Source organism: Podarcis erhardii (genome assembly GCF_964252035.2).
Source record: "Podarcis erhardii genome assembly, chromosome: 13".
NCBI classification, from domain to species: domain Eukaryota; kingdom Metazoa; phylum Chordata; class Lepidosauria; order Squamata; family Lacertidae; genus Podarcis; species Podarcis erhardii.
In genome coordinates this window covers 16,147,531-16,164,260 of record NC_138502.1, presented here as the reverse complement: position 1 = coordinate 16,164,260, position 16,730 = coordinate 16,147,531, and the positions used below count along the sequence as shown (strand labels likewise).

At 47.1% G+C, this 16,730-nt stretch overlaps 1 protein-coding gene across 2 annotated transcripts in view; it reads left to right on the top strand.

The window, feature by feature from the left end:
* Positions 1–3,951: 3,951 nt before the first annotated feature.
* Positions 3,952–16,730, top strand: part of LOC309327781 (myocardin-like) — a 27,210-nt gene continuing 14,431 nt past the window's right edge. For both annotated transcript variants that reach the window (XM_081837275.1, XM_081837274.1), the window contains exons 1-6: positions 3,952–4,240; positions 5,310–5,395; positions 13,748–13,813; positions 14,068–14,126; positions 15,515–15,590; positions 16,482–16,631. In XM_081837275.1, coding sequence (XP_081693401.1) covers positions 5,341–5,395; positions 13,748–13,813; positions 14,068–14,126; positions 15,515–15,590; positions 16,482–16,631 — 406 coding nt within the window. In that variant the 5' untranslated portion in view covers positions 3,952–4,240; positions 5,310–5,340. The remainder of the gene's footprint in view (positions 4,241–5,309; positions 5,396–13,747; positions 13,814–14,067; positions 14,127–15,514; positions 15,591–16,481; positions 16,632–16,730) is intronic.

The following is a 16,730-nucleotide window of genomic DNA, read 5'->3' as shown; positions in this document are numbered from 1 at the left end:
CATTGGACAGATATTTTGATGTGATGGGAAGCTCCCATAAAAAAATTCATTTGTCTCGGGAGACAATGGATGTATGCACAGTCACGTGCCTTGAACACGCATAAATGGGGAGTTGCACAGTGTTGCAGGACGGGAGAATATTAGGAGTGCAAGGAGGAGAGTTTCTTGGTTACAGGACTTCTCATAGGCAATTATTTGTCTGGTTTTGATTGTGTTTGTGTGTGTCTGCATGTGAAGCACTAGGTTGTAGGGAGTGGGAGAAGAGATGTTCTTTGGTGTCTTTTCCACACAGGCCTCGCTGTCTTTGGGACGTGCCTCTTTCCCATTGTCCCAGGCCACAAGTGCTATCTTTGTCGGTGGCGTCAGGTCCACGGCTGCTCCTGGAATTAATCTCTGAAATCTGAGCCTGGGAAAGACCTATGAGCTCACCCCGTCCACCCAGCCAGCCAGCCACCCACACCATATGCAGCTCCCAGCAAAGGAATCGTACCAGGGTCTGGTTTTGGAGTGATCCGAGGATATCACAGCCAAGGTATAAGAATCCAGAGCCATTCACCTGAGACGCGGCAGTGGCCGGCATGGAGAGAAGGGCAAGGGAAAGAGCAGCCAATTCAGCAGACATACATGGGGTGTTTCAGCTCTGAATCATGAGGCCTCTTTCCCTGTACTGTCCGACTGCAAATGCAGCAAAATCGGGAGACTGGCGCACACATACAGCCTGGTCCTTGGGGAGGCTGGAGGGTATTGCTCAGAATGTGATATGCACAAAATCCTGAAAGGGCTGCAAGGGTTCTTAGAGATCATCCTTGCTTAATGCACAATGCTCCGGGAATGATGTAACCAAGGAAGCCTTCACAGGAACAGCCGCCCAGTCTCTGTTTCAATACCTCAGCTGAAGAAGAGCCCACCACCATCTGAGGCAGCCTGCACCACTGATAAACAGCTCTAATGTCCAGCCAAAATCTGCTTCCTTGCTATTTCCAACTTGCAGGAGTCATTCATGTGGTGCTACAGACACCAGAAGGGAAAGAATACACCTATGTTGCCCTGAAGGGCACCTAAGGCTGTAAATCACCAGGTTTCCCATAAAAATGCACAGGGAGGAAGAAAGAACTGGGCCAGGGCTTGTGTTAATCCTTAACGAGAAAAGCAGAGTGTGCTCTTCGTTATCTGCATGCCTTTTCACTTGGCTATTCGAACGTACGCTCATACAAAATGATTTCTGAGACATATGGCTATGCCTCCTGTAGAAATCTATTATAGCAAACTCACTTTTTTATTTCTCCCTTTTGCACACAGGTGCATGCATGCCACAATGTCCCGTTGTCCTCTCTGTCTGCTTCACTCACTTTCCCAGCCCTGTGCTTTTGCATTCCCCATGAGGGTGTCCTTTTCCACATAAAACCAGGAGGGGTCAGTGTTGATCATCCATTCACCCCCCCCCCCATATGCTCATCCCATCATGCACATACCAACCACAGTGAAGTTTGGGCACACATCTGCACATTTTTCCCTTGGTGTGTTTGTGTGCACATGCACACACACATGACCTTTCGCTCCAACTCCAAAGCTGGTTGGGCTCCAGAGGAAGGTGGGCCCAAGGGTGGTGCCAAGGGGCAGGGCCCAAAGCAGGGGGGCAGAACAGGGAGCATGTCTGACTTTAAATACCCTGGCCAGAACCTGATCCGCCGCGTCAGTGAAATCCAGCGCGGGCCCCTGACGGCTGGCAACAGGTGACACCTGTTGTGTGAAGAAAGGCTCTCTGTGGCCCGACAGCAGCCGCAGGGAAAGGGCAAAGGGGAGCCAGCGAGCGCCCACCTCAGTCACTCTGGGTCTTTTGCAGTGCCAGGCTCAATGATGAGAGGACCCCTGTTTCGATCGCTCTGCGCAGCAACACAGAGGCCTGCCCAGTTTGCATTTAGGGCTACCTGGAGGAATTGCACGGGATGGTAATTTCTGTTCCCAGCAAGGAAGCCCCCTGTCCTGTAAACAGAACCAGGGGCTTATTTTCAGAGCCAGGAGGGCTCAGGTCTGGAACCCTCTGGAGAAACTTTAAAAAGAGAAAAGTGGGGCCTCCCACAAAAAAATTTCACTGTATCCGCACATGCCCCAAGAGTTTCTGTCCAGCCATGCCTTCCTGCAGAAGCTGCTAGGGTCTCAAGCAAGACAATTCACCCACCTCCCTCCTTGCTTGGTTTTCAGCTTCTCTTTTTCCAACTGTCACTCTTATTTCTCTGTGTCCCTGTTTCAGCTCCATTTAACTTTGCCTGGGAACACTGAGTTTGCTGTTGGAGGGAGTGACAGCCTCTGTGCATGTGCAAAGTATACACCCCTCACTGCAGTGCAGATGGCTTATGCAGATGCCTCCAGATGCCTTTCCGGTGTTGAGCACACAACTGCTATAATTAAAAGGTTAGGCCGTACACTGCCAAATTATCTGTCAGCAAAAAAGCCATCCATACATCTAAAGCACATTTAAAGCAAATGGCTCCCCACCCTGAAATAATCCTGGGAACCATAGTCACCCCCCCCCAGCTACAATTCCCAACACTGTGAACGAACCACAGTGGCCATTATTCTTTGGGGAAAGTCACTTATGGTATGTATGGAAGCCATCCAAACTTCTAACCTTTCAGATTAATCTGATTTGGTATCCCCAGCAAATGTTTTTCTAAAATCCCTATGCTTGTGCTAAGGGATATGTGGAGAAGTCAGAATTCCTGGGTACCCTAGGAAAATCATGAGCAAGACATCTTCTCATTCCAGGTGGAGCCAAAGACAAAGATGGGATAGAGCAAGCTTTCTACAACAGGGACGATTCCCCCTTAAAAAGTCAGAGGTTTCTATGCATCCACCCACATACTGCTCCTTCATCTGGGCAAGCAACATGCATTATGGCTGTGTACACACTATTACCTTGAAAGCACATTCAACGCACATCCCCTCCCGCAAAGAATTCTGGGCACTGTAGTGTGTTAAGGGTTACTGGGAATTAACTCTGCAAGGGATAAAACTACAGTGCCCAGCATTATTATTTTTTTGCGGGGTGAAATGTTCCAGGACACATTGCAGCCAGGCGAAAGCAGCTATGGAGGATGCATTGGAGGGGCAGTGAGGGGTTGAGACCAAGGGAGTGGGGATGGTCTAGGGAAAGTCCCCTGGACCACACAGGGAGGCCCAGAGAGCTATGCACCCCCACCCAGCGCCTGAGGATTCCAACCTCAGCAGCAGATGTGTTTCCTGGGAACTCCTGAGTTTGTTGGAAAAGACGTAGTGACTGTGAGATGACACCCAGGGGTGTTGTATGGAAAGAACTCCTGAGTTCCACGAGAAAGAGAAAAAATGGTGGGCGGGCGAAGGTGCTTAGGGATGAGAGCCAGTGAGGTGTAGTGGTTAGAGTGTCACACTAGGACCTGGAGCTCAAATCCCCACTGGGCCATGAAGTTCACCAGGTGTCGTGACCTTGAGCCAGTCACTGCTTCTCAACCGAAACCTATCTGCAGGGTTGTTTGTGTAGAGATCAAATGAGGGGGGCTGTATTCTACCTTGAGCTCCTTGGAATAAAAGGCGAGATATAAATTGAATGCATTAATAAATAAAAAAAGAAGAGCGTGCGGCGGGACGGGGGCGCTGGGACACCTGGGTTCCTTGAAGAAGTTTGGGGGGGGGGTGTTCCACTACCAAGTACCAGCCCTCGGTGCTCGCAAGGGATGCTGCCAGGACTCCTGGATGTCCCCAATAGCAAGATCTGCTGGGCAGCCTGGAGGATCTCCTGGCCAGTATAAGGAGGCGGGACGGTGGCGATCTGTGGGGAGAAGGGGGCGGAGGACGAAGACGGGGAGGATGGCGGAGGGGGGTGGTCCTTGCTGAGCCAGCAGCGCGTTCCCGGTGTCGGGTGTCGCGGCAGGTGGCACCCTCGGGGAGGGGAGGGGGCGCATGGCAGAGGCACGGGGACATCCCAGCTGCCCGGGGAGGGGGGCGCGGTGGCGTCCGACCCCCAGGCGGGGGGCAGAGCCGTCGGCCCAACCCTCTCCTCCGGAGGTCCGTGCGCCTGGCCGTCCCTTGCCGCTGCCATCCTCACCTAGGCAGCGAGGAAAAGAAGGACGCCACCCCCTCCCCCCCGGAAAGGCCGCCGGCAGACCCTCCCGGAGAAGCCGTCGGGGGCGGACGGTTCCCAGCGCCCCCCGAGCCAAGCAGAAGGAGGAAGAGGAGGAGGAAAAGGCTTGCACCGTCCATTCCGGTGAGTCGGGGCGTCTGGGTCCCCCCGGGCTTTGGGGAAGGGGCTGGCATCGAAAAGGCCTGTAGCGGGGAAGCGGAAGGGACAGCCCGGACTCCTGGCTTCCTTGAGAGAGGCTTTAGGGCGATGGCACAGGCAGGGCACTCTCCTCCTGGGTTTCTCCCCGAGGAGGGCATGGCGGGTGCGGGCGGACAGCAGGTGATTAAAAAAGCAAACAAAACCATCTCTCTCGCTCTTCTTTCTTTCACACACGCCGCCAGCTGGGCTCCTGTCCCTTTAAACAGGGCAAAAACTCAACAGGTCAAGCCCCGTCTCCAACTGCATCTTTAGCGACGGAACTGCTCCACCTGCTGCTGCGTTTCTGCTAGTTGCCTGCAACTAAAATTTGGCTATTTTGTTCCACCCGCTCCCAGCAAGGAACTCAGGAGGACTGGAATGCTCCTCCCTCCATTGCCCCTCCCTCGAAATTTTATTTATTTATTTATTTATTTAGATTTATATCCCACCTTCCCACTCCCCCACCCACAAGGGACAAAATATATCACACTTATCTCTCACAACAACCCTGTGAGGTGGGCTTGGATGAGAGACAGTGACTGGGCCAAGGTCACCCAGTGAAGCTCATGGCTGAGCAGACATTGGAACAATCCTGACCTCCCAAATCTTAGTCCAGTAGTCGCTAACAATTACATAGCATTGGCCTCACAACGACAACCCAGTGCGGTAGATTATTTTATTAAGAGTTGCATTTGTAAGGCTACCTTTTTTTCTGAGGATCTCAGGGTGGCGTCCATGACCCCCCCCCCCCATTTTATCTACAAAACCACCCTGTGAGGTAGGTGACAGGTGAGGCTGAAAGTTACCGCCCCAAGGTTACAATGAAAGAGTCATGGCTGTGTTGGGATTTGAACCCAGGTGTCCCCGGTCTCCACTCTTGCTGATATCCAACTCTGTATCCCTAGGCCCAGGGACTCTGTGGCTGGCTTCTCTAGATCCTAGTTGGAGATTTCTTCATCATTTCCCCTTTTTTCCTGTTTCCCCCTCTTCTGAACATCCATGGGGCCTACCTCAGATTTGGGATTATACCTGCAAGGACTCCAAAGATGACACTCCTGGCTTCTGAACGATCCATGCTGATCCGAAGCAAATTCCGCTCCGGTAAGTAGGATCTGAGTGGGGCGTTAGGCACCTTGGTGCTATTAAATTTTTAAAATAGACTTTTTGCAGGGTGGTAATTATGGCAGGCTAAGACAGAGGGACCTCAACGCCTACTGTTTCACCTTCCATTAAAAATAAATAAATCGTTCTCCTCAGAACCCTCCTGAGATATCCTGCTGTGTAAGGGAAAGGCTGTGGCTCATGGAGTATATCATCTGCCTTGCATGCAGAAGGTCGCAGGTTCAATTCCCAGCCCCTCCAGGTGCAGCTGTGTGAGAAAACCCTGCCTGGAAACCCCTCAGATCTCCTGCCAGTCAGAGCTGACAGTGCTGAGCTAGGTGGACCAAAGTTCTGACTAAGCAGAAGGCACCTGCCTGTCCTCTTAAGAGAACAGCCCACGCTGCATTTTGTTGCTTGGAGTTATAAAAAAAAAAAAATCAAGGCAAGACACATTCTACAAGCAAGGTCATGTCAGTTCCCATGCGTGCATAAATCATAGGTGTTCTGTGTAGTTTTACTGCTGCTTCTACGGCTTCTACAGTTTAAATATCATTTTATGTTTTCCTTATCCTGTTTGCTGCTTTTGGGGGGGGGGTCAACATAAGATATACACATAAGAAAATAAATGATGCAGATGGATAGAATTGGTAACAGATTTGCTTATTCTGAATGGTTTTCCCAGCTTCTGCTAGTTGCAGGAAAGCTAAGCAAAGTCTCTGATCTTCACAGGAGACCTTGCTGGTGGTGAATTGTGCCCCAAGGGACAGAATTGTGTCAGCACCATTTGAATGGCAATTCCTATCAACTTTGGGGAGGCTCAGCCCCCTCAAATATTTTATTGTGGGGGGACACAAAGGGATCTTGGCCGCTATGAGTTGGCTCCTATGACTGATTGCATTTATATCCCACCTTTTCTCCTCCTCATTTAATCCCCACAACAACCCTGTGAGGTAGGTTAGGCTGACAGAAAGTGGCCCAAGGTCACCCAGGGAGCTTCGTGGCCGAGTGGTATCTCAGTATCTCAGGTCCTAGTCCAACACTTCAACCACTGAACTGGCTCACCACACTGCATTGTGTGAAGCAACAACATAGGTCCAGTTCCCCCCCAAATCTTAACTTGAGCCAGGTTTTTGTGGTCAGGTCTTGCTCTAGGAGCAAGTAAAGAGGAGTTGTCTATAGGCATGTGCAGAGTGCTTTCCCTTTGCCCCTTTGTAACAACAGTTCACCACTCCACTAGTCAGGGGCCTGAATTAAGGGCGCAGGGTGTCACTTCCCTCCGAAATAAGCCCTTCAGGGCCCCATCAGTGGGGATTTTAATGGAACACGTCTCAGCCACATTTCTGCGAGGCTGAAACAAACTCTGAAGTCAATGTGGTTGATGATATTCTCAATCCCAACGTCACCACACAGGTTCACAATGTGGGTCTTATACCAGAAGTTGCCAGCATGCCACCTTCGTATGCCAGTGTCTATCCTCAGAAATTTGTATGCCAGTGTCCCCTCAGAAATTCATAGCATATGAGAGACTGTTTGCTCTTCCTGTTCAGTTACTGTTTGCACCAGATACTTATTTGTGAATACATCTTCAGGCTTTGAATGGTGGTTCATGTAGATTTGCGCACCAGCTGAGTGAGGGAAGGGAAGGTCTGGCATATTCAATTTTCAAAAACTGCATCAGTTTAGACTGAGTGCCTCTGAACATGCGCAGAGTTTAATTCTGGCAACTCGACATTGCCTATCTATGTAGGTGGAGGTACCTAAGGCAGAACAGAGAGAGGACCAGCCCTGATTCTGAATATTTCTGGATTACTTTCAAATCTAAAGGGTTGGTTTTTTTTAAGGAATGCATTTAAGGTTTCCCCCTGCCCAGCCAATAAATGTGTCACTTTACCACTTGCTTGACCAGGTTGGGCAATGGGAAGCACAGTGCAGCACAGAGCAACCCCTCACAAAGCTACAATTCCCAGTACCCATAACAAACTACATTTCCCAGGATTCTTTGAGGAAAATCATTTGCTTTAAATGTATGGTGTATGACAGCCATATGAGTCAGTTGTAAGGACCAGGGTCATGCTCTTCCTCACGACCACTTGTCACTTTTCCATTCTGTTGGTACCTCACAACCTAACCCTGGCGTCCAGAAGCCATTTTGTCCAGGCCTAGCCAGTCCAAGTAATCAGTCAACCTGCCTGTGGCATCATAGGCATTCCTTGGTGGCAACTACGGTGTTTTTCTGAGCCTTACATGTTTCTTTCCTGTGACAAACCACCCTTCGTAATTTCTCCACACATATAGCTCCCGCTTGTGCAATACTTATGGACATACGAAAATCAGCATTGCTTTTAATTGGTAGGTTTGCTAAAGCTTTTGCAGGGACCATTTTTAATGAAGGAGGGCCCACTCAACATTCAGGGACACTTGTTTCCGTGTGTATTTGTGGCTGTGTTGGTTCTGGTGATACGGAATACAGTGGTACCTCGGGTTAAGTACTTAATTCGTTCCGGAGGTCCGTTCTTAACCTGAAGCACCACTTTAGCTAATGGGGCTTTCTGCTACTGCCACGCCGCCGGAGCACGATTTCTATTCTCACCCTGAAGAAAAGTTCTTTAACCCAAGGTAATATTTCTGGGTTAACAGAGTCTGTAACCTGAAGTGTATGTAACCTGAAGTGTATGTAACCCAAGGTACCACTGTAATAACAATAATGAAAAATATGATCTTTCTTGCCCCAAAATAATATTTTTTATTATTACTACTGCTGCTGCTGCTGCTGCTGCTGCTACTACTACTACTACTGGCCCTTCATCAGCAGGTCCTAGGGTAGGTTACCACAATTTCGAATTAGAAACAGTTAAAAACAGAGTACAGTCACAGGAATAATGTGTGACAACTTTTTTAAAAAAATGTTTTTATTGAAGGTTTTATTGAATTACAGAAGTACACACAGTGCCTCAGTTTTCCGTTCATAGAATCTTTTCTGCAGATCAGTTACATTCGATCTTAAGTGTTGGGAGAGAAGGCTGGGGTAGTAAACTTTTGTTACAGTATTTTACATAGTATATGTGCAGTGGCAGCTTTTGTTTATTAACTTGTAAATTATCCTGCTTCCTCCAGTTTCTCAAAAAGGCTCCTGCAGTGAAGCACTGATGCAAAAATGTGTTTTACATTCAATCAGTGTATTGATTACAGGCAACAACCATTTTATGCACGTTCAATATGTGTGTGACTGCAGAAGCAAACATCACACTGAACCCAGAAGTGACTAGAAAAGGGGGGAAACTGGCCCTAAAACAACCCCCAGGATGCTTTAAGTACAGTATGTGGAGTGTACGCAGGTATTGAGGCCTGGAACTGGCTACAGTTCCCCAAAGCGGTGAAATACTCAACACCCCCATGTCCTGCCACTCATGTTGAGTATTTGCATACCCTCCAACATTTCCCCAAAGAAAATAGGGACATCCTATTCCATAATATTGATAATAATAACGATATTCTGGGCAGCAACACGTATAAAAACATAATCAAACTATATCTGTAACTGTATCATCTCCTTGGATCTGAGGTCACATAACTCCATACCCTCCAACATTTCTCCGATGAAAATAGGAACATCCTAAGGAAAAGCGGGACCTGCAATCAAATCAAAAACTGGGACGGCTTCTGTAAATTTGGGGTGTCCCTGGAAAATAGAGACACTTGGAGGGTCTGCAGTTTGGTGGTGGGTTCCCCGCAAGCAGTCCTTGCAGCCAGCCTCTGGCCTGGGAGTTTGGGGCATCTTGTGTTTCCAGCCTTTTAAATAAATAGCGAGTGGCGTCACCCCAGCTGCTGCTGACAACAGGACAAATGCCCAGGCAGGAGAGAAGCGGGCACAGGAATAGAAACGCTTGCAGCAGTCCCACCCTCCAAAGGTATGACGTGCCTGCTGTTTGACGGCAGAGCAAGAGGAGGGCTCACCCGCTCAGCCATATCCCTTTGGTGTTCTTCCTTGGACAAGGTTATCCTTCCCAGCGATGTCCCCACTGCAGCTGCATTTGAATTTCTGTGGGCTTATATACATGGGTTTTTTAAAGGGCCCTGAAAACTGCTTCTGTTCCAAGGTTGGCGATGGCAAGACTAATTTAAGTTTCCGGTGCATTTGGACTTATTTTATAGTTGTGCCTCTGTGCTGGTGACCCCGACAATCCCCATACAGAGCTACAATTATCAGAGTGGTTTAACAGTCAATCCCTCTTCAAAGGGAGTTTTGGGAACTGTAGATCTGTGAGGGGAATAGGGGCCTCCCTTATCAGCACCCATAACAAACTACAGCTCCCAGAATTCTTTTGGTGGTGGGGAACCATGATAGTTTAAGGTGATATGACATGTGTGGTGTGAATGTGGTCCAGGTCCAGCTTACTTGATTCACTTTCCATTTCAAATTGCCATGGCTCCCTTCCCAGGGAACAGTGGGAGCTGCAGTTTTCTAAGTGTGCTGAGAGTTCTGTCCCAACTTCCTGGCCTCTTTAGAGAATGAAAATGCTAAGGATTCTGGGTGGAGAAAGGGGCAGAATTATTACCAGTTAAATTAATTGACATTTGATGTATAGGACATAGCACTAAAGCAGGGGTGGGGAAGCTCGGGTCTAGGGGCCAAATGTGGCCCTCCGGGCCTCTCACCTGGCCCTCAGGACTGTCTCCAGGCCACACCCCCTTCCACCAGGCCGCACCCCTCACTGCCTTCACTTTGCACCCTTCTCAAATGTTTTCCCCTGGTTGGAATGTGTCCTTGAACAATGCCTCTTGCTTGGCTGTATGGGGAGGGGTGTATGAGTGTGTGCTGAAACCAGCCTACTGTACACACGCAAAATTTGCATTTCTTTCTCCACCTATTTTTGCCCCTGGTCCTGCCCACCACTTTGCATGTGGCCCCTGGAAGGTTGCCCAAAAGCAAATGTGACCGTTGGACTGAAGAATATTCCCTGCACCTGCTTTAAAGGGTGTCAGGAAGCCTCCCAACTCTACCTGGTTCCCGGTGATGTGGGGACACTTACAGAGAATTCTCAACGTCCTTGCAAAAATTATAATTCCCAGGTTCCCACCCACTCACCCACCCTCTGTTTGTGCAGGGTATGCGAGAGAGCATGCCAATTAAACCAGTTTGTTGTACAGTTATGCCTTCCATGTTTCCTTAGTGGGTGCTTTTTGATTCACTTCCTTGTAATTATTATTATTACCCTCATCAAACATTTAGATTCCAAATGATGCCCGGAAAAATATTTTGATCTGTGCCTTGTCAAACTGCCATGGTTAAGGATTTGCCCCATCGCTCATTCGATTGCCCTTTGTAAATGGGCACTAGATAACAAATGGAGAACTCAAATACTGGAAAACATTAACTCTGTAATGCTAAGGGGGCACATATCTACTGTTGGGAGTAAAAGAGGCAGAGTAAACCAAGGAGGTTGCAGATTTGCTCTTGTCCTTGTTCCAAATCAGAGCCTCCTAAGTTAATTCTCTCTGGCTCTTCCTCGTTTGTTCCTCCTCCATGAATGTACAGAATCGCCTCGCCATTCCGTTCCATCTTGAGCATGTTGTTTCCACTGGGAACCAAACGGGTTCGTCATTGGATCACCTCATCACATTTTATTTCTGCCAAGGGGATGCACTTGATCCCTGGGAATCTATTCTGTACGGTGGGAAAGTCCACCTGTTGTCTTGCTTGGCAGACCAAATAGCTGGCCCTTCTACACTTGATATCATAGATGGCCTCGTATTGCAGCTCTTTTACACCAGTCCCCTGTCATGTCTCTCCCATGGCATATGGGAACAAAGAAACATTATATGCATATATCGTTCCACAGCTCTTTATGTACGAGTTAACGTTGTCATATTACATCAGCTAATGTTATCAATCAACCATAGATATAACCGACTTCTACACCACACTATATGGCATAAATCCACAGGAGGCTTCAGTGCTGAGTTGTAAATTTCTCCTTTAGCTTTCATTTTGCTGTTCATTGACAAGTAATTATGAATTTATTCCGTAAAGGCAGACCTTGCTTCTGATGCTTGGATTTGCCTCCAAAAGGGCAGGTTGTTGGTCAAACAAGATGTAATTCCCAGTTTTTCAATTTTTTTCATTGTTTGTTTAAATAGAGGCTTCTGGGCGATACTTAATTTGCATCTATTTCATTTTTATATAGTCATTTCCAGGCTAGTTTTGTGTGATTCTCTCCCCCACCCCCACCCCCACCCCATTTAATTTCCCCTTCCAATTCCACAGTATAATTACCAAGTATCATACAGCAGTCAATAAAAGCTTGATGCATTTTGTTCTCAGTTTGTGTTATTGAAAAGCAATTCCAGAGAACATTGTTTTGCCCTACCTTGCCTCACGCCTTTGCAAACCTGGATGTATCCTGGATTGCTGAATAGGGTGATCTCTCCAATCCGGTTTCCCTCGATTTCAAGTCAACAGACATCTTGCCCACTCCATTCCAATCTCATTCAATGTACTGTGGACAGTCTTGAGTTCCCCAGAATCAAATGTTTTGCCGCTTCCCTGCCTTCCTTCAGACCCCTCCTCAAAAAGTACCTGTCCGTAGACCTTTAACTTTTCTCCTTAGTCCCAACTGCAGCACCCACATTTTTTCATCCCTGCCCTCATATCTCCCATTGTAAGTTTCTTGGGGCCAGTGATCTGTCTGTTTTTCCCTGTGTAACATCATGTGCACTGTGATGCAGCATACATAAATACTGACTGTGTTAGCAACAGGATTTGGGGGGCTTTGGGCATGGCACCCTCACTGGTGGCCCCTAAACTGGAAGAGGTGGGAGATGAGAAAATTCTCTGGCTGCATCTGATCTTATTGGATATTCTCTGGAAATTGTAACAGTGTTAGGGTGGTGAGCCTTCTGCTGCTCTTTGGGCCCCAGCAAATGCCCAGCATTGCCACTCTCTGGAGCAAGCCCTGAATAAGTAACAGTGGTCAAAGATAAAGCAAAGTAGCACCCATTATTTCAGTTGGTTGCTGGACTGAACATTTGACACTCCAGAGCTTCTTGATCCTTGCTGGTTTGCAAGTTTGAAATCAGATTAAGACCACGAAAGATCTTAATTCTATGGTGTAATCTGTTTTAGTTATTTCTGCCTAACATGTATTCATTAGCTTGCTTTTATTTGTCACTTTAAAATCTCAAACCACAGTGAGTGCAAACTCCTTTCCCTTCACTTCAGGAGTGGATAATTGCACGCGTCCTTTGTGCACACTCAAACCCCCCCCCCACCTTCATTTGTTTCCCAAGGGCTCCCTCCTGCCCTTGTAACGGTTGTGCTGTGCATATTCACTTTTCTGCACTGCCCCCCTGGGAGCTATAGTTCTCAGCATCAGCTGTGGAGGAGAGCTGCTGGTAATCACAATAAGTAGTTAAGGGTTTAACTGAGAGGAAGTAGGCTGACAGCAAAGAAATGTTCTGCATGCGCTTACAAAGCTGCAGGCTTTAGTTGGTGGCAGTGGGGGCAGTAGTAGTAGTTATTATTTACTTTAATTTTTAGGCTGCTTGTCCACATGGACTTGCCAAAGCAGCTCACAACCAGATGAGAGCAGGGGGTGCATATCAAAGCACAACCACAGCCAACCATTCATTTCTAAAGATAACACAGCGATTGCAACAGCAGTTCGTTTGAATACTGATCTTGGGATTTACAAACCCCTGAAGAATCTAATTACGCATTCTGAGCCAGAGAAGAACTTTTGGGGGAAACAGTGCTAGATTCATAATGCAGCTGGGCAAATAGGCCTGTTCACATTTGCACCATACATTTAAAGCGCTGTGGTCCTACTTTAAACAGGCTACTTTAAAAAAACCCCACCAACAAATTCTGAGTGCTGTAGTTTGTTAAGAGTACAGTGGTACCTCAGGTTAAGAACTTAATTCGTTCTGGAGGTCCATTCTTAACCTGAGGTAACACTTTAGCTAATGGGGCCTCCTGCTGCCGCCACGCAGCCACACGATTTCTGTTCTCATCCTCAGGTAAAGTTCTTAACCCAAGGTACTATTTCCATTTTAGCAGAGTCTGTAACCTGAAGCGTCTGTAACCCGAGGTACCACTGTAGTGAGAGTTGTTAGCTCTCGGCGGTGAATAGGGATCTCCTAACAACTCTCAGCCCAAGTGATTACAAACTGTGTCAACATCAGTAATCTGGAGTTATATATCAATTATTGGCTTCATTTTAGCTTTGTGGTGGGAGGGTGGGCAGTGCTGAATGATTTAAGAGTTGAATTTTTCACTGCTTTTTTTTTTACTGCTCGTTGGCCGAGACGAATAAAGTAATTACCGTTATTCATATATTGTCACCTCCCTTACAGTTCTGCAGCTGCGCATGGAACACCGGCGGTCCCAAGAGCAGCTCTCCAAACGCCACTTACTCCCAGGTGAGCCCCTCCTTCCCACCCCTTTGCAAAAAGTGAAGGGAGTCACATTGCAAAGGGGATTTCTGCATGGATGAAGGAGTGGGTGGGTGCTAAGGAAAGAAGAGCTGATCTTCTAACCTTGAGATAAGGTTGCCACTTTTCTTTTCTGTTTCTTTATGGACTAGCAACAACAGAGTGGCAGGCCAAAATCAGCAGGTAGGGAGGGCAGTTTCTTCTAGAGTTCGCTAACATGCTCCCCTTTATCATCCCTCCAGCACTCAACAAACCCCTTGCAAGTTTCTCGCAGCCCAATGGGACCCAGGGCCAGAACAGGGTGAGTACCAGCTGGGCTCAAGGCTTTGAACAATGTGTGGGAAGCAGCGCTATGAGTGTCTGATGGGACTCTGTGAGAGTCCACTGCTCACTGACTCTATTAAGCACCCATATGGACCTGAAAATGTTTGTTCAGGGTTCCTTTAGATGGCGAATGAATGATGATCTGCTGAGAAGCTCATTAATTGTCAATAAGGCCCAAAAAACCCTAAAGGATTATTTTGAACTCAATATGAATCAAGGGATGGAAATAAGGGTGATTTGGGAGGCCAGCAAAGCGGTAATGAGAGGGTTTCTGATACAACAAAATGCAATTAGGAGAAAGTCACAGAATGAGACAAAAGATAAAATTATGGAACAGCTGAAAGATAAAGAGAAGAAGCTTAGAGGAAACCCAAAGAATTTGCAGATCCAAAAAGAAATTAAAGCCCTACAGGTTCAATATTCACAGTTAGTAAATCAATAAATTGAATGGAAGATAAGAAGGATGAGACAAAGAAATTTTGAATCTGCAAATAAATGTGGGAAATTATTAGCCTGCAAGTAAAGAAGAGACAAAAACAAAGTACAATTACAAACATTGTTACAGAAGGAAAATTTGTAGAGAACCCTGCAGACACTGACTCTCTTAAGCACCCATCTCCCAGCGAGGAGCGACTTCTTTTTGCAGGAAGCAAGAGGCCACTGCTATGGGCGCACCCGAGTGTGGTGTGCAAGCAGGAACGGGGTCCAGACCACACTTTCAAATGAAAAAAAATAAAATAAAAATCCACCATCATTTATTGTAAAATAAAAAGACATCCAAATATATTAATCACAGTGTGGTATATGACTAATTTATGCACGGCAGCAGAGGCATATCTAAAATGGCAGGTGCTTTTTAATTTTATTTACTTATTTACTGCATTTATATCCCACCACTGGAAGAAGAGAGCCACTGCTAGTGGTTCTTTTGCTCAGGCCTGGAGGCAGCCCAACCCAAAAGTAGAGAGGGGTGTGTGTGTGTGTGTGTGAGAGAGAGAGAGAGAGAGAGAGAGAGCGCAGAAACAATGGAAGGCATGTATTTTGGACTTTTATTTTTTAAAATGGCATTTTGTAGGGTGTGGTGGTGCAGATTTTTGTTATTTTAGTCCTGCAAGCTGCAGCTACCAAAATTCCCTCTTCTATGCATTGGCCATGGGTCGTGCATAGCTGAAAAATTCAACGTGGATTCCACGTTGCAGGGTTGCAATTCAAGTAGGGTCTTCCTGGGTATGAAAAAAGTTGGAAGGCATAACTCTGACTGGCGGTGGTTCTTCAGAGCCTAAGTGAGCAAAAGATGCCTCCTAGCTCTTCTACCTGAGCACCTGGCTAAGGATGCTAAAAATTCCTCTGCTGCTTTCTCCTCAGGCCAATGAGATTGCCAAGCTGAAAGTCTCGCCCCGGCCCCACAAGACCAGCACTGCTAAGGGCCAGCTGTCAGAAGGTAAGGAGCAACTTCTGCCTAGGAGGCATTTGGTTTGGCTTATGTTTTAATGTGAGCCTGCCTAATTCACCCAAATGCAGCTATTGTTTGAAATTCATACATACACACACACACACATCATTTCATTTGTATGCCACCTTTCCACAAATCAAACGATGTTCAAGGCAGCTCACAACATGAAAAAAACCACATAATTACAACAAAAATAGTCATAAACAATAGTCAAATACACAAAACAATTTCCACATAAATTATAATCAGGTCTAAAATAAAGATACAAAAAAAAAGTATCAGTAACAACAAGAATAACCCCTAAGCAATACTGCAGCTCAAGAATCTGTTCTGCAGCCTCAACTTTCGTAGCTGGAGTCCGTCCCGGCCCTGTCCTCCCAGGCCTGGTGGGAAAGGGAAAGGGCAAAAAGCAAGCCTTCCAGGACTTAATAGCACTTCTCTGAATTTTGCGGTGCAGATCACAAACCAAAAGGAGCAGATAAAATGCACGTCATTAGGAGGAAAGTGTGTGCAAAAACACACAAATTAGCAAAAAGAATTTGCAGAAATTACATTAGGGGAAATGGTTTGCAAAATATTAGGCAAAATAGCATTTAAAAATGCACCCATTAGGAGAAATATGCATATTATTTTTCTGCGGGCTTCTTTTAAAAATAAATAAGTCACAAATTGATGTGGAAATAAGGTAAATGGACCTTGGATTTCCGACTGGATTTCCAGGTGACCCCAGGGGATGACTACATCCCTGAAACGTTGTTTGCGGAGTTTGCCCCAGGAATATCTGGCTGGCTCCTGTTGGGAGGTAGGATTCTGGACTGCAAGGTCCTCTTGCCTGATCCCACAAGCCTGCTCTTCTGATAGTTGCTCTTCTCACTGCAGTGTCTCCGGGGGACCCTTCTGAGCTGCAGGACAAGAAGGCTCGCCTGGCCGAAGACCTGAGTGAGAAGATCCTACACCGCCCTGGACCACTTGAGCTGGTGAAGAAAAACATCCTCTCCTTGGATCCAGGTATCAAGGATGCTATGGCAGGTAAGGACTTGACTTGGCATTCTCTTTACTGGGGAATCCTCCTCTCTCATGGAGTGGAAACTGGGAATCCTGCCTGGGAGAGAGGAGGGATCCAGTGGC